Source organism: Eretmochelys imbricata, chromosome 4, assembly GCF_965152235.1.
Source record: "Eretmochelys imbricata isolate rEreImb1 chromosome 4, rEreImb1.hap1, whole genome shotgun sequence".
NCBI lineage: Eukaryota > Metazoa > Chordata > Testudines > Cheloniidae > Eretmochelys > Eretmochelys imbricata.
The window spans coordinates 25,301,496-25,324,306 of record NC_135575.1 but is presented as its reverse complement, the minus strand read 5'-3'; the positions used below and the strand labels follow the sequence as shown (position 1 = coordinate 25,324,306).

At 38.6% G+C, this 22,811-nt stretch overlaps 1 protein-coding gene across 2 annotated transcripts in view; it reads right to left on the bottom strand.

Moving 5' to 3' along the window:
• The window catches only part of CCSER1 (coiled-coil serine rich protein 1), a 709,611-nt gene that overhangs the window by 4,616 nt on the left and 682,184 nt on the right, over positions 1-22,811 (bottom strand). For both annotated transcript variants that reach the window (XM_077814383.1, XM_077814384.1), the window contains one exon: positions 7,815-7,892. In XM_077814383.1, coding sequence (XP_077670509.1) covers positions 7,815-7,892 — 78 coding nt within the window. The remainder of the gene's footprint in view (positions 1-7,814; positions 7,893-22,811) is intronic.

Genomic DNA, 22,811 nt, shown 5'->3' with positions numbered 1-22,811 from the left:
CATGCCAAATTGCCCTTAGGTAAGCCACAATACAACTATTTACCATCTTGGTTTTGGTTTCGGTTTCTATATGAAAGCCACTTATTAGTTCCAGATTAATAAACGTTTTTCTTGCTACCAGTTGCAGGATCAGGCACCAGTATACATAATAAGTACAGTTTCACTGTGTACGTTTATTTTAAAAAGTAGCTTCTATGTATACTTGCTGTTAATTTAGTTCAGTTAAACATTACTTTAACTTCTTTAAATATCAAAAAAATTGTGTCAGCTGATCTTTCCACAATGCTTTTTCATTTCATTGGGACTTGTATAAAGGGGGTGAGGGGAAACCTCCCAAACCTGCATATTTATACTTTTAAAATAGCAAATGAGAACAAATCCCATAATGCAGACCTGAGTCACAAACGTATAGCATCCAGAAGTGGAGACTGCTCTATTTGTTTCAACACATAGCATCCAGAAGGGTGATTTTATAAAAGTGCTCAGCATAGCCCTAATTCTGGTGAAGCCAATAATAAAAGTCCCATTGACATCAATGTGGGAAGAGGCAGATCAAGACTGAGTGTTTTTGAAAATCTCACCCTACATGTATATGCCCAATTAAAAAAAAAAAGCACATGCAAATGCAACAATGCACAATATGCATCACATGATATACAGTAACTTTCCATGCAACTGTGGTATGCATGACAGCTGTGACCCAAGGACCTTTCGATCGTAACTGGCAGAGAACACTGGTGTTCATAAGGGTGATAGGGATCCCCTGGGCATGGTATTATTTACATTTTAATTCAGCAAACTGTGTCATGTAATGTTTCCATTGAAAGTCTGTGTCACATGGGCCATCATAATATGTGTGAAATGTATGGATGAGATGTGTAAATATTGGAAATTATATTCTTCAAGCATTAGACATTTTACATATACAACTTGGGCATGTGCAAAAGTTTGCATGCATTTCTGCACATGCATTCTGAAAACATTTTTCTTATTCTATAATTGTCTAAAACATTATCTATAACTAATTTTTGTTTTGCTCTAAATCTTCTCTCTCAATCACAAATCCTGATTTAGCTGTAACGTTAAACACATTACTACTACATGGAAGAGTCGATGTTCTGTGGAACTGGATCTTTCTTTCCCCACACATCATCAGGATATATAGGCTTCAGAGCTAACACTCTGTGTAACTCATGCCTCCCTGCACCCGCAAACTCTTCCTCCTAGAGGGCAAGAATCGCAGGACACTCCTTCAGGTGAATTTCAGAGTTTTGCTTGGAAACTGATCCCACGCCCAGTGATTATGTCTTTGGGAAGGAACAATATGGTCCTCGATAAAAGAAACTACAGTAGAGACACAGAATCCATAGAGCTGATGTGCACACACAATGCTGATATTTGTCAAAAGGTAAAAAACAACTCATTCATAGCTAACTGTGCAAAGCACATATTGAAGTACGCTGGCAATAATAAATAGAGAGCACCTTGATTAAGATCATCCTGGTTTAATATCACCATTAATGGAAGCATAGGGCCAAATCCAAAGCCCAGAGGAGTAAATGACTTTATTGGGCTTGGATCAGGCCCATACTTAATTTTACCCTCACTAAAATAATTTAAAAAAAAAATGGGAAAAAAAAACAGTTTAGAGCTACGTGGTGCACAATCAACATCAGTTTAGGGTATATACAGGTAAAGACAAAAGAGGGATAATCACACCAGATCTTAGGGACTGTTATTTCAAATAGAATAAAATAAAATACTCGACCACTCAATCCAAAAGCCAAGTAGTATTACTGTCTGAATTCCTTTAGCAACAGAGGCTGAGAGCTTCTCTATGATGGTTTGTTTCTTCATTCAAATATATTTTCATCAAGGTGGTATTTGCAGTGCCATGGGTTATAAAATATTTACAGGATGTGTATATATGATTTTGCAGAACCTATTTATATAGTAGACATAATCAGAAGAATCTGCCCTACAGCTGAATGGAACCTTGTAATTGGCTGCATTACTACTTGACTATATCTATTAATCTTCCATCCTGTTTTAATAACCCAACTGAGACACAAATTATTCTTTGAGCTCACAATAAAATAAGCCTGTGCAGTCAAAGGACAGTGAAGGAGGTTAAATGGGCATTGATTATTTAAGACATATTCATCATTTATTTAGCATTTTCCCATGTCACAAAATCTGTGGTGCTCACAAACCTTTCTGAGAGATTCTGAATTTGGTTTTAAATGATTCTCACTACATGCCTTATAAAGCAGAACAAATTTTGCACTAACCGATGTTTGAGGTCTCGTCAATGAAAGTGTGCAACCTTTTGAACCTTTACTTGCCAGCCTGTTTTCCTTTAATTGCATGCGAGTGCTCTCTCTCTCTCACACACACACACTTATCCTTGATAGTATTTCACTTCCAATTTAGGGAGGTAGTAAAGCGGTCATTGTGAGCAAACGAGGGCAGTGCTACCGTACCTCATCATGAAGGACAGATTTTTTTTTTTCCAGATGAACTGCACCATTTTATTGATATGGAAGTTGGACGAAGCATTGGGCACCACAGCTTAAAAAAAATCAAGAAGAACACGGTCATCGTTCCTTCCAGTTCACAGATCTGCCATCTTCCTTGTCTTTAACAAACTGTTCCTGCCTTTCTAAATGGAAACGTCTGTGTAAATTCCCGGAGTACTGAACAGGAGAAAAGGAAAAGGGATAGAACACATGTTCCCCAGCAGTTTACAAGTAACAGAGGATCACCAAACCATAATTCTCCCATGTATTATCTTCAAAGGAAGCAGGACTGCTGGTCATTTTAGATGGTCAGACTCTAACTATAATTATGCTACATATTGCAGACAAAAAAGATTAACTAAATTAATCTCATTTAGCCACCTTACCTGCAACTCTGCACCCCGTTTATCCTTCTTCATTGGGGTTGCTTCTTACATTCTGAATTTGTTCCATTCCTTCCCACCCTCCTGCCATACCCACCAAAAAAAAAAAAAAATCGACCTCCTCAAATCGACAGGTAAAATTCTGTCCTGGACAACTGAGGTAATAGGTAAGGTACTATATGGCTATATCCAGGACTCACTGAATTCAAAACAAACAACCCCACTGATTTCAAGAGACTTCAGAACACTCCTATATCTCATCAAAGCTCAAGCTAGGAAACAGTACCTTTTAACCACTGTAGATATCCCACAGATCTTCAGCGGGGCAGAGCCATTGTTTCTAATAGACATAGACCATGACCCAAAACTGATTCAGATACCCATATCCATGTACTCTGCGACTTTCAGTACATGGAACCAAATTTTGCAGCCCAAGCCAATCTCAAGTTTTTAGCTGTGGTAACTCATAAGATAGTGGACCTTAAAAAACAAAATATCATTTTAGAAACCTTTATAGTACCTACAGTCAGATATACGCTACAGTCTTGTGTTTGCATATATATTGTACACTGAGTTATCTGGTGGCATAAAGAGGTTTTATTCGCATTAGTATAAAGCCATTAATGAGTTACACAGGTCATCCAAGAAGAATGCAAATAAAACCTCTACATCATACCATATCATAATATATTCTGTATTCAAAAAGACTACATGAAGAAATGATTAGGGTTTTAGAATGTTTCAGTGATATGCTGCCGATAGAGCAAGGTTCCATTAATTATAAGCTAGAGAGTGAGAGCGAACTTAGTACTAATACATTTTGCTTTTTAAAAAGCATATGTAAAATAGATTTTTCCCAAATAAAATGCTAATGCAACAATACGTTTGTGTTTAAAGAGAAAAATGTCAGAGAATGCAAAAGTTAAGGTCTTCAGGGTAACCCTAACTCATCATCCCTGCGAAAGTGGCTGGCGCATGTTGACAATATTATACATGTACAGAATGGGTGAGTTAATGTTACGAGAATATTGATTTCTTAACTACCTGCCTTTTGTGATTTTGTGTGTCAAGTTTTTATAGCAACGATTCATGTAGACTGCACATATAATACTTTCAGTTACTAATTAGGCTATTAGACGTAGACTACAAATGCACCATAAAATATTTACAGTAGGAGTGAATTAATGTTATTGTGAGAATCCTAACTTTTTGCATTCTCTGACCGGTGTGTTTAAATACAGAACTTTAATGTGACATTTGCACCTAAGAGTTTTGTATTTTTTCCCCAGTTTTCATAAATACGTGCACCCCCCCAATACTTCATTGTATATACATCCAAACAGAATACATGAATGCATACCCAGATATATAAAAATAGATATACAGGGACACTTAAATGGGAATATATTCTGCTCAATAAAACCTCATACAAAACCAAAGAATTTGAGTATGATTGCAAATGACTTCAATGAGAACAAGACTCAATCGACTATTACCTGTAATAAGCATACTTTGTAAGACAGGGAACAAAAGCTAATAAGTGAATGAAAAATATTCCATAAAATGAATATACATAAAATATAACACTGTAAAAAGAAGAGAGTTATTTATTTGCATATTCTCTCTCCCACCCCTCATGGCTTGGTTCTAACTTTACTCCAGTCAAGATCAGTATGGCCATCATTTACTCATGCAAAGAAAAATATTGTTTCACTTTTCTCCATGATCTTGTTCTCTTTATTACAGTTTCTCCAACTATTCTGTATAAGACAAATCGATCCAGACAGCTATGTAGTGTCATCTCAGAAAATTCCACATCTGTTTATGTTAACATGTCACATTAAGTTATGTGAAAAAACAAGATGATGATGCCAACCGCAGCACAGTAGGGAAGTACCATTGGGGAAACTTGAAAATTTGTTGGCACAATATTATTTAAGAGACAACTGTTTTTAAAAAAAAAAAAAAAAGAGAGAGAGAGAGAGCGCGAGCGATAACTCTGGGTTTACTGTTTACTCACTGTTCAAAAAACATGACTATTGATGTGACCACCTTACAATTCTTAAAGTATTCTGAAGTATACACATTCTTATGATCCATAGACCAATCAATAAAGTATTTTATATCCAGCTTATCCCTATTTGAAACCATACAGTGATGGTATTTCACACAGACATTATGGCTTAATTTTTGTAACTACTGTTTAATTACTAATAAATGTTTTCCCAAAAATTATGAGTGCACCTGATGTCCCTTATTAAGAATTTCAGTTGATCATGTCCCACAGCTGACTCATTGTAGGCGAAGAGGTGTGGAAGGGGAAGAAATTAATGTCTATGTCACTAGTTTACTGCTCTCACAGGCAGAGTACACTGCCAATAAGCTCAGCCTCTGCTTAAGGGCTTCAATCCTGCAGATACAGTAGTTGGTGCTGGTTCATTATTAGTTTAATTTACGTCCCTTTACATGTATTTACAGGAGATGAAAAAATGATTTCCTTCAAATTCTGATAACTCCTCCCATGACAAGTACACCCTATATTGAAAACACAATGTAAAAACTTATTTGATTAAAATCAATACTAATTGTATCAAGTGGAATGTGATTGAGCACACGGTGGTCTGAACGTGAGAGATGCGGCATCGTGCTGAGGTGTTGTCTTTCATGGGCGTTATGGGCACTCCTTAACTTGCAGCTCAGGCCCTTAAAGATAATCATCTCCTTCCCGAGATAGTGTCATCTTCTGTATACAAGACACCATAATTCATGAAGTAAACATGGCAAAATGTGGAAAATCAGCTGTCACTAGGGCAGTTTCAGTACTTTTATTTTTCCTTTTAAAATGCATTTTCTCTAGAATCTCAACAATTTCTCTTGGGATCCCAAAGTGTCCTAGCTTTTGGTAGCATTTAACTCCTTGCCAAGAAATTAAAGGGACAAAGAAGTTTCCAGTTTTACTGAGAGGGGCAATTCAATTTAAGAAAGGGAGAGACAAACAGCTTTGCAAAGGTTTTCAGCATCTGGTAAAACATGAAAGAACAGGATCTTCTGGTAGAAAAATTCTGTCAGACACCAAGATCGATCACTCTAGCCTGAGATTTCGGATATTACATATATAGTTTGTCTCAACATCAATTCACAGCAATTTAAAATATTATTCACTTATTCAATGGGAAGCATGCACAAATTTGAATTCTAAGACACTTGATAGAGTCACTTTTTGTGGCTGATAATTAATTTTCTCCAACAAACAGTAGCAAAATGTGCAGTGTACCAGTACTCTGACCATATGAAAATCACCTTGCTGAATGCATTTGTTGTAATCCCAAAATACTGAAGCAGTTACCAGGTTTCAACATTTCCCACGGATTTTCTCATCATTTCACAATTATGCAGCAGAATATGGTGGCACAGACATTGTTACCAATTCACAAAGAGAGATCAGGGCAGAGAAAAGCAAGGAGCAGAAAAATGACTATTAAAAAAAAAACTAACTTTTTTTTTTTTTTTAAAAAAAAGCTTATAAAACCCGAGTTCTAGAGTGAGATTTGCAAGCATAATAAACCACGACAAACATTTTTCTTATGCAACACAGTTTCTTAACACTCAACGAGAAGGTCACTGTTCGTGGCCTTGATTCAGGAAAGCATTGACTCACGTGCTTAAATCCACGCTTATTCAGGAAGGCACTTAAGGAATGTGCTTATTTTTAAGCACATGATTAAATCCCATTGCTTAAAGTTGGATACATACATTTAATGTTTTCTTTATTAGGAATGCTTTTCTGAATTGGGGGCTGTGCTCATGGTTTTACGTATAAAACTTTTTTTTTTTTTTGCCGGACAAACTTCAGATTGTTTCTCTCTGGGTAACTATATCTCTCAATACACATTTAAAATTACTGCAGTTTCATGGAATTGAAGTCATGGTATTAAATGTGATTTAAATAAGAACAGAGTTTTGTAACTGAAGTATGCATGTTTGACATTCACAAGGATAGCTGACCCTAGATGTGCAAGAGAAAACACTCAGGCCCCAATACTGCAATGAGATGTGCACAGGCAGACCCCTGAGTGTGCATGGAATACCAATAAACTCAATGAGGCTCTGCACAGGCTTGAAAATCCACATGCATGCACCTCACCCCAGAATCAGGGCCTTGCGCCAAAGGGTGTCATATGCCGTAAGTATGGTAGGAAGCTGCTTGTATGGCTGTACCTACACTATGTTTGAGATTTAACTTCCAAACACTCTTTACCAATAATTGTTCAAGGCATAAAAAAATTCCAACGCACAAGCAAACTACTGTGTCTCCATATTCCACCAGTGACCCTCACATTTTATCATCATGTTTGTAGTTTAAACCTTTTCACAGAGCATAAAGATGCTATTTTCACACCAGGAAGAAAATTCTAATTTTCAGTTAAATTACTTCCAGCGTTCCCTGCTGATGCCCAACAATTAAAATATCAGTGTCAAGTTCTTTGCAAAGTTGTGTGCCTTTTGTCACATACCAGAATGCAAGAGTGACTTGCTTAGTCTATGATGATTGCAAACATAACTTCATTGTTAATAAGTGCACAAATGCCTTTTTAAAATATATACCGAAAGATTTCAAATTGTACTAATATGTATCATCTTAGACGTGTTTGTGCCCATACTAATAGAAGTATATTGGAGTTGTTGGTAAAACAAGCAATTAACATGATATTGGGATGTTGTCAGGTAGCTGTAATTATCTTTTTCTGTTGCAGAAGGCATAAGAGAATCACTTAGGAGCAAAAAAAGAATGGTGTTCCACTAAATCCTATTAAATTAATGCATGAACATTGCACTAGCAGTGGTAAACAGGCTGGTCAGAGTCTGAATACCAATAAAGAAGACAAAAATACTGTTTAATACAGCTACTTACATCATGACCTACAAGTTCAGTCTGTGTGGATTTATCTGCTTGGGAAGCAAGAGCCTTCTGTAAATGTTGGGCTTTCTCCTGCAAAACAAAACAACATATTGTAGGTGAGCCATATTCTCCTTCACTGGGCTTTTGAGCTACGAACATCCAGATAATAAGTGCAAAACTCATGTACTGACAGCTGTTTGGAAACGGAGTTATCATGGCATTATTCTCACTGGGAGATTTGTTTTCCTGGTACTGTTATCTTATGTATCAACTGATCCATTTATTAAGTGGGCAGTGAGCTCAGAAACTGTGAGTAGGTATGATTCAGGAGTGCTATGGGAATATCATTGCAATACGATGCACGGGATCCTTCTTCAGAAGCAGATTTAGGATTGTGTTAACCAAGCACTTCTGCTGGATGCCACCAGCATATTTTCAGATAGAGAAGTTTGCAGCATACTACCCAGCAAAGCCAGATTCTGAAGGATGAGAAGGGAGATTCATAGACTAGAGATGACTGGAACATTTTCAACAAAAATTCTCTCATTGAAATACTCTGTTTCATTCAAGCCAACACATTTTGTGAAGACACATCAATTCTGATTACATTTTCACTGGAAAAGTTTCTGAAGTCCAGGGCCAATTATTTGGTCAATAAGAAAGCAAGCAAGCAAGCAAGAGTACTGATTTTCTAAAAAATCTGACTGCCACCAAGCTAGCTGCCTCCTGCGTGCCCCCTCATGGCCTAGGGTCATCCTTCAGGCAGCCTGCCTCTGTTTCCCCTTGGATTAGGGTGACCGGATGTCCCGATTTTTTAGGGACAGTCCTGATTTTGGGGTCTTTTTCTTACATAGGCTTCTATTACCCCCCTGTCCCGATTTTTCACACTTGCTGTCTGGTCACCCTACCTTCGACTGTTCAAATCAACTTCACATCAGTCTTACACTTGGTCTAAAATACCCCTCCATGGGGACTGGTTTTATTAATATAAAATAAATTCTAAACAAAACTGAACCTCCCCCCAGTAAACTCTATTCATAACTCTTCCTCTCCTCAGGCCTTCCTGCCTGGGGCCTTTGCTGTCTCTCCACTGCTTGGACACAGTGTCACCACATGTCCCTACCTCAAGAACTTTCCTTACTCTCTGCAGACTCTGCCAGTTTCCTGTGCTTTGCCCACTTCATTGCAGATGGCTGGACTCTCCATAGGACAAGCATCCTGCTGTGCACCAGCAGTGGCTCTCTCTGTATTCAGGATGGGCTAGTTCCAGCCCTTAAGGGACAAGCCACCCGGTTACATACCCTCACTGCTCCCCTCAGAACCTTCCCACCCCAAGGTGAGCTGTACTTCTGGGAATGCTCCTTCCCCCCTGTTGCTGGCTATGTGATTGTGTGGGAGTTAACAGAAATACATGCTGGGCAGAAGCGGAGAAGCCCTCTTTTACCTGGACCAGGTGGAGCAGCATCCACCCTCCCACCGAAGGAAATAGTGAAATACCAGGTTTTGTCAGGATCTGCTGCAGGCACTCAGCTGGCTGCTCCCTTCTCAGGGGGCTAGGAAGCAAATTTTCCTCTCACCGCCAGATTGGCCTAAGTGAAGTGTGTGTGGGGGAAGGTTTTCAGGTTCCAGAGGAAGCTTAATTGGCAACGAACATGGAACGGGAATTAAGCTGTGTTGTCAGCTCAGTATGATGACCTGGGTTGGATGTCTAGCACAGGTCCTTTATAGGGACAGGATACAGGGATCAGATAAATGGATTGGTAAAGGATTTAAAGGAGGTATTTATTAAAAGAGCAGAAATGGGGGAGGGGGTTGTGGCTCCTATGGCATGGAAGGGAGCCAACCCCCCTCCTTTATAGCCCACCTTAATCCTCATTTGAGTGGGGAGATATGTTAAGGTCCCAGCAGTGGGTGGGCTGGGGCCCAGGATGGGAAAAGGGGGAGGGCTGATGGAAGCCCTCCTGCCTCCAAGTATATATTGAAATGGTCAAGGAATTACCTACACTGTATGCTTTTTTCTAACCCAGAGAGTTAATAAAAGTTGCAGCCTACTTAAACCACATCCAGTGTGTCCTTATTTTAGTCCTTTGGGAGTGGGGAAAGCCCGCATAATACAACTTAAGTTCAGAAACATTTAACAGGTAGTAATAGTATAGCATATATGAGAGCAAGTCCATTAGAATCTTGACTCCTTTAGTACAGTAATAGACCACTTAAATGTCATCATTCAACAGAGATTTCAAAGCATGGCAGTATCTTTTTACACAACATTTCAACAACCCATAAGTCGCCTAAGCAATAGCATTCTTCAAATATCAGAATTAAATCAATTTAATAGTAATACCCATTCTTATACTTTCTCTTCTTTCTGTATATTTGAGGGATTTATACTAGTTAAATTAGTTAATTATGGGTGCAATATTTCAAAAGCAATTCTACAAAGTATATACTTATTAAAATTGTTGAGTAATAAGAGGATATTAGGGTCCTTAACACTACAATGTGTTCTTCCGATATAAAAGCACTCAATAAAACTGATAACTTGATACTGCAAATATCATTGTATACAGTATGTACTGTATCAACAGATACACAGTATAATGGGCTGCAGTGATAATTCTGGAAACAAAAAAACCTCATAAGTCCCATTAAATCCATACTACTAAAAGTGAACACAAAGTAGCATGACTTTGATTATAGAAAATAAAGTGAAAATTTGTTAAGGCATCATTGTAAAAATATTACCACATCGGCTTCCGTTGGCCCAGAGCTCCCTGAGCCTGTCCCATCCTGCCTCATGACAGCATTCTAAAGTGAAATAATCAGAAAATCCAGCTCACAGGTATTGATAGCCAAGTCTCCTTCGCAGTTGGATAATTTTGCCCAAAGACAAATTCTCCTTTACACGTTGATATTCATTTTTTCCTAAGTGCTTCCTTTCCAGATTCCAAACTCTCTCCTTAAGAGTTATCACTTTAGAAAATTCTATATCCAGAGAAGGTCTAATTTTGTAAACCACTGTTTATGAGATTTACAAATACTGTTATCTGAATACCTGACTATGATAAAGTATGGTTATTTAACAGGATTTAGACCCCCACATTTGAGGACTCAGTTTGTCCTGCCTGTACCAAAAGGACTACACCATGTTATAGTCAAATTTGAAAGTTGTGCATTAGTACTGGTCCATAATATAGACATTTTTCTTTCACCATATAAGCTGGGCATCAGCTGACATGAGAAATATTATGGCCTAGCCCAATCTCTGCTCTAAGTAGCCCTTTTTTCCGCCCACAAACTCCCTCCATTGCTACCACTGGTGCAGCTCACATTAGTCAAGGGAAACAATCCTCCCCATGCACCCCTCACATAATCATGGATACATTCTTTTAATATAAGTGCATCAGATGATAACATTTCTGGATCGGCTAAGTAGAATGATTATCAGACCACACAAGACTATAGCATTCTCTGGTGGAATCCTGTCCACACAGGTTCGGCCAAACTACCTAGTGTTTTCAAGACTTAAAACACCAAAGAGGCACAGCACTTAAAAAAACACCAAAAAATGATGGATGTTTATGTAGCTGTTGTCTGTGCGTGGACCTTAAACGTTTAGGCCACTATCCAGCAAAGCACTTACACATGTGCTTAACTTTGAGCATATGAGCAGTCCCATAAACTTCATAGGGCTTCCCGAGTGCTCAGAATTAATCACATGCTTAAGCACTTTGCCGGGCTGGGGCCTTAAATGCAGTTATGTTAAGGCACCATTATTAGTGAGGGACCAAGCAAGCCCTGCTCCTTGAGAAAAGGTCAAAATATATTTTTCTTCAGAGATACCCTGGCATAGGACATGGGGTGTTTTGCCTACTTTCCTCCTATTCCAAGGAAGAATACCTGTTATGCTAATTCCCATAAATACTGTACCATCATTACAGCCTGTGCTTCAGAAATTAGCACAGCGCCAATACTGAACTACCTGGAGTAACAGTGACACTATGTCTATTAGAATGAAGATCATTTATGTATTTAAAGAACTTCCTAGGTTCTACAGAGAATGTTACCATGTTTTATGATTAGGGCCCTATCAAATTCACGGTCTCTTTTGGTCAATTTCACGGTCATAGGATTTCAAAAATAGTAAATTTCATGGATTTCAGTTATTTAAATCTGAAATTTCATGGAGTTGTAATTGTAGGGGTCCTGACCCATAAAAGGAATTGGGGGGGGGGGAAGGTTATTGGGGCGGGGGTTGCGGTACTGCTACACTTACTTCTGTGCTGCTGCTCGCAGGAGTGCTGCCTTCAGAGCTAGGCAGCAGGAGATTCGCAGCTGCTGGTCAGGAGCCCAGCTCTGAAGGCAGACCCACCACCAGAAGCAGCGGAAAAGTAAGGATGGCACGGTATGGTATTGCCACCCTTACTTCTATGCTACTGCCTGAAGAACTGGGCCCTCAGTCAGCAGCCACCACTCTCTGGCTGCCCAGCTCTGAAGGCAGTAGCACAGAAGTAAGGGTGGCATGGTATGCTGGCGGGGCGCTGCCTTCGGATCTGGGTGCTCGGCTGACAGCCGCTGCTCTCCAGCTGCCTAGATCTGAAGACAGCACAGAAGTAAGGATGGCAATACTGCGACCCCCCTTGTGACTCTCCTGCAACTCCCTTTTGGGTCAGGATTCCCAATTTGAGAAACACTGGTCTCCCCTGTGAAATCTGTACAGTGTAGGGTAAAAGCACCCAGAAGACCAGATTTCACGGTCTGTGATGCATTTTTTATGGCCATGAATTTGGTAGGGCCCTATTTATGATAGGGAACAGAGGGTGGGTGAGAGAGAATGAAAACTGACAAACTTTTTCCAAAAATATTTTAAAAAACCTGTAGATACTTAATGGATACTGTGACCAAGTTCCTCCTCTACCTTGGTGGGTCTTGCACTTATTGGCAGATTTGCTCGCCTCGGAGATTCACGGCAGCCCTTACTTTGGCCGTTTTTGTGAACCCACAGCCAGGTCAACTCCTCCTGTGTCTGACCAGGAGTTGGGACGTTTGGGGGGAACCCGGGCCCACCCTCTACTCCTGGTTCCAGCCCAGGGCCCTGTGGAATGCATCTGTCTAGAGCGCCTCCTGGAACAGTTGTGCGACAGCTACAACTCCCTGGGCTACTTCCCCATGGCCTCCTCCCAACTACTTCTTTATCCTCACCATAGGACCTTCCTGCTGGTGTCTGATGATGCTCATACTCCTCTGTCCTCCAACAGTCCGCGTTCTCACTCTCAGCCCCTAGTGCCTCTTGCTCCCAGCTCCTCCCACGCGCACCACAAACTGAAGTGAGCTCCTTTTTAAACCCAGGTGCCCTGATTAGCCTGCTTTAATTGATTCTAGCAGCTTCTTGATTGGCTGCAGGTGTTCTAATCAGCCTGTCTGCCTTAATTGTTTCCAGAAGGTTCCTGATTGCTCTGGAACCTTCCCTGTTACCTTACCCAGGGAAAAGGGACCTACTTAACCTGGGGCTAATATATCTGCCTTCTATTACTCTCCTGTAGCCATCTGGCCCGACCCCGTCACAATACCTAGAACTGTCAAGTTTTTTTTTTTACACAAATTATTCAAGTTTCTGTGTTTCCTTGAATTCTTCCATCCCTACCACTCTGAGTAACAAAGCAGCTTTGCTCTTACACATCAGTGATTTCATATGCAAGTGGTATGTTTAGGGGGAAACTTTGTTAAAATAATCTAATGATCCAATTCCTACCACCAAGTGTAAATGATGAGCAGTCTATTTTCCTCCAAAAGAGCTTCTAGAAATGTTGCTGGGTTGACTGGGAACCAGGACAGGCATCTATTGAAATGAATATACAATTATCTGCTCTATTCACTTTCAGCTGCCAGGTACTCACAGATGTTTAAGAATAAAGTTGTGGCCTAATTAAATTACATCCTATGTCTCCTGTCCTTCTTCCGGCACAGCCAGAGAAAGCCAATCCCTACCACCAAATGTAAATACTGAGTGGCATATTTTCCTCCAAAATAGCTTCTGGAAATGTTGCCACTGGCCTATGTGTAGAGTCTACTATTTCTGAAAAGTTTAAGACACGACAATAAAAAGATTCACAATCAAAACCTACGTTTTCCTAGTGAATTCCATGTCTGGACATTCCATGCATCATACAGAAAGTCTACCTTACAGCAGTGATTATGTCATCTGTTTAAATCATGCTACTCTGAAAGTTTAAGATTTTCAAGTAAAGCGCCAACCAACAGAGCAAAAAGATCAACTTCCCAGTGACTTTCATAAATATGAAATAGGGTAAGGAGAGATATTTAGCTAATGTTTGTTCTTATTGCCTCTTATTCTGAATTAAACACAACAACAATCCAAAAATGTCATTTTTAGTAGAGTGCACAAAATCCAGTGAGCTAAAGGGTTGGCTTTCCCAAACTTCAGTCAATTTCCTTCCTCCCAAGAGTGATTCAACCATGTGTAGTTCATATCCAAGTGTCATTCATCAGAGATCCCAAAATTAGTATACAAGGGGGAGGGGAGACTGAGGGCTGTGTTTGCTTTAAGGTCATCTCACATTTTTGAAAGCCACATTCTCAAAAACGATGTAGAACATTTCACTAAAATAAACTTCACAGCATAATTGAGTGCACATTTTCTTCCAGTTCAATGAGAGGTCGCCTATATTTATGTAATGACATGTTTTACTGGGAATGATCTCTCACTGCATCATTTTTTGCTGCTTCAATTATTGAAGCCACAAATGAAAATGACTCATTAACCAAAGCAAAAACCTTGAACCACTTTCCTCCTGAAAGGTGAAACCGATATTGAAGTGCAGGTAGGGGGAACATACTGAATCTGATTTTGAGTAAAAACAACTATATATAGTTATGATATATCTCAAATTCTATGTACAACTGTCAAGGTTCCTCCCTCACTCTGAACTCTAGGGTACAGATGTAGGGACCGGCATGAAAACCTCCTAAGCTTCCTTTTACCAGCTTAGGTTAAAACTTCCCCAAGGTACAAATTAATTTTATCCTTTGTCCTTGGAATATCCACTGCAACCACCAAACTCTAACTGGGTTTACTGGGAAACGCAGTTTGGACACGTCTTTCCCCCCAAAATCCTCCCAACCCTTGCACCCCACTTCCTGGGAAAGGTTTGGTAAAAATCCTCACCAATTTGCATAGGTGACCACAGACCAAAACCCTTGGATCTGAGAACAATGAAAAAGCATTCAGTTTTCTTACAAGAAGACTTTTAATAGAAATAGAAGTAAATAGAAGTAAAGCAATCACCTCTGTAAAATCAGGATGGTAGATACCTTACAGGGTAATTAGATTCAAAACGTAGAGAATCCCTCTAGGCAAAACCTTAAGTTACAAAAAAGACACACAGACAGAAATAGTCATTCTATTCAGCACAATTCTTTTCTCAGCCATTTAAAGAAATCATAATCTAACACATACCTAGCTAGATTACTTACTAAAGTTCTAAGACTCCATTCCTGTTCTATCCCCGGCAAAGCAGCATACCGACAGAGAGAGACCCTTTGTTTCTCTCCCTCCTCCCAGCTTTTGAAAGTATCTTGTCTCCTCATTGGTCATTTTGGTCAGGTGCCAGCGAGGTTACCTTTAGCTTCTTAACCCTTTACAGGTGAGAGGATTTTTCCTCTGGCCAGGAGGGATTTTAAAGGGGTTTACCCTTCCCTTTATATTTATGACAAACACCTATGACACTGTTTGTATTAATTTAAAAAAAATCAGAGAATGTTTCACCAGGAATTACTACAGGAGAAGCACAAGGGGGACTACAGGCATCAAGTTGTTAAGAGCAGAGAGAAGATTTGTACCAAATGTGAAAAACATGGATGTCTTTACGAACACTAACCTCAAGAAACAAAATAAAGTAAAATACTGAGAGAGAACGAAAACGAGAAGGAATGTAAGAGAGGGAAGAAACATGAGCTACCTATTATCACTATTCATAATAAAAAATTATTGTCAAACTATTAAATTTAATTGAAAACACAGGCATACGGGCACATAGATATAATGGGATAGGATAGACCAAATGAAGCAGGGCAGTGGGCCCATCTGCGGTTTGCCTAAGGCAGCAAAATACTTAGCGAAGACTCTGCTGTCGGTAAGACACCTCAATATTGATGTAAGAATGATATCAAATTATTGTAACTTATTTTTATTAGCTCATTACAAGCAAGGCTGTCCTTTTACTGAATATTAAAATATATTACAAGTGTGTTATAGCCAGGATGCTTAAAAATATAACAATATCAAATTACGTTTAGCTAGTTAGGTTGCAAAATGCTAAAGCTAGTTAAAGAAATTCCAACAGGTTTCTATATTATCTCCCACGGACAAGCAAATATCAGAAAAGGTAATCAAGGCTTTATAGGCATAGAAGTGTTTATTATCCTAAGAATGTTTATACAGACTCAAAATATTGTATTTAATACTTTACCTTGCTCAAATTTTATACTATTTTCTATGTGCTATGTTTAAAAGATATTGTTTTGCAAATATTTAATAGATGCTTAATTGCTATAAAGTGGGACTATACCAACTCCCCTTTTCGTTTCAAAGCAAAAAATAAGTTTAAAACTACAGAAAGAATTTGAGAAATATCCTTATTGAAATTGATTTATTTTGTAAATACACAAAAGACTTCATTCTTTAAAGTTGGAGAACATTTATGATGGGAAACGTATTGCAGAAGCTATTGGTTACGTCCAACTTATGTTTCCGCTTAAAGAGGAAACGTTTTTTGTCTCTCAAGTGCTTAAGATAGGATAAGTTTCTTCTGGTATTGCCGAATTTGTTCTATCTAAATGCAAGGCTTTATATAACTGCTAGATATAATAATTATATGATAAGATGTTTTATATACAAACATAGTAAGGTCATTTGATGCTATAACTTGTTACTAATATAAGAAGCTATTTGAATACAGAAATATTTATATTCATTTGGAAATTATTTATCTGACACTGTCATCAAACTCCTGAAGACAAGGAGAAGGGTAAAAATAAAAGACAATGACTCCTTTGATGACCATTTAAGCTTAAAGACACTCTTTTAAGAACTTAATTTTAAAAAGAACTATTTTGAGAACTAAAAACTTTTATATGAAAAACATTACTGTTTGGACTTTCACTTCCTGTCAAACTCTAACAAAAGAATATCTCAGAAAAACCAAACGTTTAAAGTTAAATTAATTCTCTCTGATGCTTTCCTGCCACACACACACACACACACAACAGGGGAAACTAGAAATGTGGCATATTCATTAGGCGGACTGCATATCCAGGTGTTGAAGATATCACCGTAAAGTCACTGATCCAACCGAAGAGTGACAGCAACGAATTCCGAACCTGAACAACCCAGAAAGAGGCACTCTTTCCTAAAATTTCATGGAAACAGGAAGACGGGCATAAAAATACTCTGAATTGACCACCACATACTCCCCCTCTGATTCCCTTCTGAGACGGCAAGAATTTCACAATCCATCCTGTCCATTTCTACAAATCAACTGCCACAAACAGGTAAGAAAAACATAGAAGACTCAAGAAGAAACCAGCCCAATGAAAATCTCCCTAAGACTTCAACAGGGACTGATGAGATAAAGTTAACTTAGACTACCAAGGATTAGTCTTGTAATGATTTTATTGGTTTATGAAACTGGTTTGTAACTTTAAAAATTAACAGTTTCTTCTGTTTAGAGTACCAGGGATGTTGAGACCATGGATTCCAAGTGAGGAGACAGAGGCTAGAGATTGGTACACAAAGAAAATAGTAGGAGTTGGCTGGATTTAAAGTTCTTAATATTCATAATTGGCACATAAAAGAATACCTGTAATTAAAATATTACAAGTCACACGCCTGAGTTGGCAGTTGGGGAAAACAAAAACTTAAAAAAAAAACCCAAAAAAAACCAAACAGCTGAACTATTTGTTGTTTCTCTAAACTAAATATTTACTATTTTTTCAATAAAATTACTTGGGATCTAACAATTAAAATTACCCCTTTCTATCCCACATTACATTACATGCAGTCCCCAGTACAAGTAATTTATTAGTGAAGATAGAGCTTGACATAGTCAAAAGAGCCACAGCTCTGCCTAGAGTACTTCCTGGCTCATGACTCAGTAACTCTTTCAACAAGGAAAGAGAAAAGCCCTTCATTTATAGGACCTAGACCAGTTTCTTTCTAGTTCTGCTACACTGAACCAAGACATTGTGGCTGATGGAGTACAGTTTTCACTTCATGATAATAAGGAAAGTACATTCTGAATAAAATATCATAATAAGGGGGGGGGAAACTTCTGCAGGAAATCAGGCTAAGTCCAAACCTTTGAGAAACAGTCGGTTTAAACAAAGATTTACCCCACTCAACAATATAGTAATGATACAAAATAGGAGAAATCAACCACCAACCCCAGCACTGTAAGAAACTGATTTAAAAGGTGAGGATGAGAAGCCTACCTCTTCACTCACCCACCGATGACTCTGAATTTCAGCAGAGGCAGAAGTGACTGCAGCTGTTGCTGACGGTGTCAGCCGACAGGAAGTCAGGTGGGGAACACAGTTTACACAGGAAGTTGGGAGAGATGCTGTTGTGATACAGGATCATACAACACAGCTCTACAGCCATGCCTAGCTATCCCACAGTTCTGGGACAGTGGCTGTGACTGAAATTACACAGGATAGAAACTGTAAAACCGATGACAATCCTGCAGAGGTTAGGACTGATGGTTAACATAACTGGAAACAAGAGAGTTACTGACTGCCATTAACTTTCCAGCAAGATATTTATTCATTAGATAAAAGCTGCAACACACTAACACCCCAGCACCAAGGGAGGGAAGGAATTCTGCCCTGCTAACATAATCTTCCCTCTTATTTTAGAAACATTGTCGCTAGACATACAGTGGACAATGACCGCTACCTGTAATAAAGTTGGAAAGACCAAGGAAAGCAAATGACCAGGTAATTGTAATATTCTATATAATTCAGAAGTACCTTATGGACTATAATATCCACATTTTCACATTTTTTTTTACGTTCAATGCTACAATGCAGAGCAACATAAAATGAAACACTGGAGGAATCCAATATCTTATTGGAAAGCTCTGTCTGTCAGCGTTCCACAAATACATCTCTAACGATTAGCAGAAGCTGCTCCTAAGTACAAACGACACATGAGAGGTCCCCTGCTATTTATATGCATGCTTACAGACACTACCTGAATCTGGTTTTATTCAACACTTTCTATAAACCTATATCAAGTGTCAAGTGCTTTATTATTGTTGCGAATCAGATTCTAATCTTCTCCCTTCACCCCCAAATCTTGAAAATTAGTGCTTTAAGAAGGCATTGGGAGGAGGGAAGCAAGAGAGAAAGACAAGGCACATAACCAGGAAGTCAGAAAATGAGAGCAGCTTTGAAGAACCATTTCTACTGGCAAAGCAGGACAATTATGTTAGCCCCAAACTTAATATAATTATGGAATTTTTAAAGCCAAACAAAAACAGTGCTTCTAAGCATGTCTTGACTAAGAGCAGACATTTTTACAAGTTTTAAAAGATGTAAAAATAGATAGGTTTTATATAAAAATTGAGCTAAATAATGCATTTGCTTCTTATAACGTCCTTGTTTCACACATTGAAACACTTCAAGATTTGGCTTAAGATTGATTTTGACTGTCAGCATTTTTTTTTTTTTTTTATTAAGGATACCACATGACGACTTTGACCAGATGGAAAGCAGAAACAACTTAAAAGTATTTGGGGACATCAACTTTGAAAAAAGACACTCAGCGTTGCGTGTCTGGGACGCACGAGAACAGATGAAATGGTCATGTGGCAGAAGTAAGCTATTACAGATCAAAGCCAGCTACTTGACTAAAAGTAAAGTGCCTGACTTTATTACCGAAGTGCCAGTATATTCATTCGTGATCTTCTTGTGGCCTTGGTATTTATCCACACACCTCAAATCCTGGAACATATATGACTGACTGGTTTATCATGTTGCTCCTCTGAAACGAAGAAAGTGAAATGGTTTTTAGTAGCTTTGGCTGTGAGCATGTTCAAGCCATGCTGCTTTGTGCTCTCTTGTATCATCTAATTCCATGTCAATCCAGGACTGGGGCCACTTGTCTCATTTTTCAACTTCAAGTGTCCAAAACTAGAATACTTAGAGAGTTAGATGGCCTCATGTCTTCAAATTAATAAACGAGTAGAAAAGCCTAAAAAAGCTCCAACTGTTTTGGATGCTTCAGAAAAGTTTCAGCCAGCACAGCTGCAGTTTCCTGGCTAAGCAATCTATTTTGTCTAGTTCGTAACATATCAACAATTTTTGTTTTTTTGCCCATCCACAGTTGGTTCAAACTTCTTCTTACCTGGAGATTCAAAATGTCTCTGGGGCCTGCCTTTTATTTTTATATCCATCTCTCTTTATATTCTTACTATCTATTCTGTTTCCATGGACTAAATATGTTATCATATTGCTTTCCAATGAGTTTTATGATTACTGTAAAACAAATTACATAATCACTCACTTTAAACTGAGCATTTCCACAGACATTAAGTTTACAGTGTCTATGATATCTCTATTTCCAAAATAACCACCACATAGAATAATATGGTTTTGATAGGAGGGCCAGGTAAAGTATCAATACATTATCAATAGATTCAAGAAATAAGACAAGAAATAATGGGTTTAATGTACAGCAAGAGAGATTTAGGTTAGATATGAACAAAAACCTAACTATAAAGGTTGTTAAAGTTCTGGAATAGGCTTCCCAGGGAGACTGTGAAACCCTTATTCTTGAAGGTTTTTAATAACAGGGATGCTCCAGGTTTACTTGGTCACGTCTCAGTACAGGGGGCTGGACTTGATGATCTTTTGAAGCCCCTTCCAGCCCCACATTGCTATAATTCTGTAATGCAGGTGAATGCCTCTATGGGTCAAAGGAAACCAGAAGAGAGGACATCTTGGTAGGAGTTCTCAGGTGTAGCCTGAGCTTGAGCTGAGGTTTATGTTCTCTTATTGCTTTTCAATTACTACAAAAGTCAAAAGCACAGAACGGAGAAGAGTTTGGACAATAACTCACGCTCCTATGTGTTCTGCAGACTCCAGGACTTGCTTTTTGAAAATCTCACTCATAATATCAACACTAGTTTCATGTATTTGTTTACATTTTTTCTTCATGGACAGTTTTAGGGCACTCAACCTCCTAGAAAGCTTCAGTATTTTGATTTAAATACTGAACTTGAGTGTCACCATTTGAACATAAAAGACTAAGAACAAGACTCCCATGTTCTAATCTTGGGCAAGTTATTTCACCAGTTGGCCTCATTTTCCCCCTTTATCTGTACTAAAAATATAATAAACTTTACTTACTATTGTGCCTTTGGATCTTTATATAACAGTACCATGTGAAGAAACATGGCACAGCTGGGTTCTAAATAACCATGTTTACGAAATAACAAATGAACATGCCAGGCCTAACTACCTGTTTGCTGCTGCTCTGGTTTCTCATGGCTTCTAAAAACGGTAATATACGGTAAGCACCACTAGAAGGCTCATCAACTAGTTAAAAGGTTACCTACCTTATTTATATACACTTACTCAACTCACAGGAGTTTTGCAAAACTAGTTGATGCTTGTAAAACATTGAAATAATGTAAAGCTCTATGCACATGCCAAATATTCTGTCTCGAGGGAAAGAGATGCCTCTACATTAGATTTCTATTTAAATGCAGTATCCAGGTGTGAAACATGAAAGTCTAGAGAAAGAAAAGCCAATTTCCATGCTCTTTACTGTAGACAGTTTTTATAATCATTCCCCCACCAACTCTCCTAGCCTGAAGGAAAAGATCATGAACACATTTCATAAAAGAAATAATGCAACTTCAAAGGGTGTGTTTATCATGGAAGAATTACATTTTTAAAAGATTTGACACACTGAATGACACAATAAGGCTTTTAATGCCAAAGGGAAGGATCAGCAGCCATTAAAAATCCCATTGTGGGGATATCTGCTTGCACTGTGCAAAGACCTACCAGTATGTTTGTGTTACATAGATGGTTTGTTTTGCCTCAAGTTTCGAGGTCTCTATAATCCCCAACGTTCTCTACACTTTCTCAAGTGCCAAAAGTCCCCACCATTCCCCATCCAGCTGCCCAAACCTCCAGCTTCTTGCTGTTAACTTCAATACCACAGTTACTGTGTATATTGTCATGACAAAGATCTGCAATGCGAGGGGTCGATACTCTGCTGCATTGCATAGTGTAGTCACTTACACTCACCTTGCTCAATTATAAATGACTACTCTAAAAGTAGGGCAGAGGAGAACAAGGCTTTGAACATCTGCAATACAGAGACAGCATGAAATAAATTGAATATAAAACATAAGGGAATACTGTGCTGTTGTTAATTATTTGTGTTCGTGTAGCACCAGTTAGGACCCTAAACCAACTGAGATCTTGGGCCCATTGTAGCAGGCACTGTAAAACACACAATGAGAGAAAGTCCCTACCCTAAAGAGCTTACACTTAAGAAATCAATCAAAGAAATGATTTGTTATCAATAAAATAACGGCACTGAAGAAAACTGGAAAATTTAGCCAATCACTTCTACTGTAGCTTTAAAAAAAAAAAAAGAGGAAAAAGAAGAGAAAACAAGTACAATCAGAAAATCTCTGAAACCAAAAAATTAACAGTCTGATACATTATCCAGCATATTATAAGAATGGCTACACTGGGTCAGACCAAAGATCCATTTAGCCTAATATCTTGTCTTCCGACAGTGGCCAATGCCAGCTGTTTCAGAGGGAATGAACAGAACAGGTAATCTTCAAGTGGTCCATCCCTGTTGCCTATTCCCAGCTTCTGGTAAACATAGGATAGAGCATCATTCCTGCCCATCCTGGCTAACAGCCAGCCATTGGTGGACATATCCTCCATTAATTTATCTGGTTC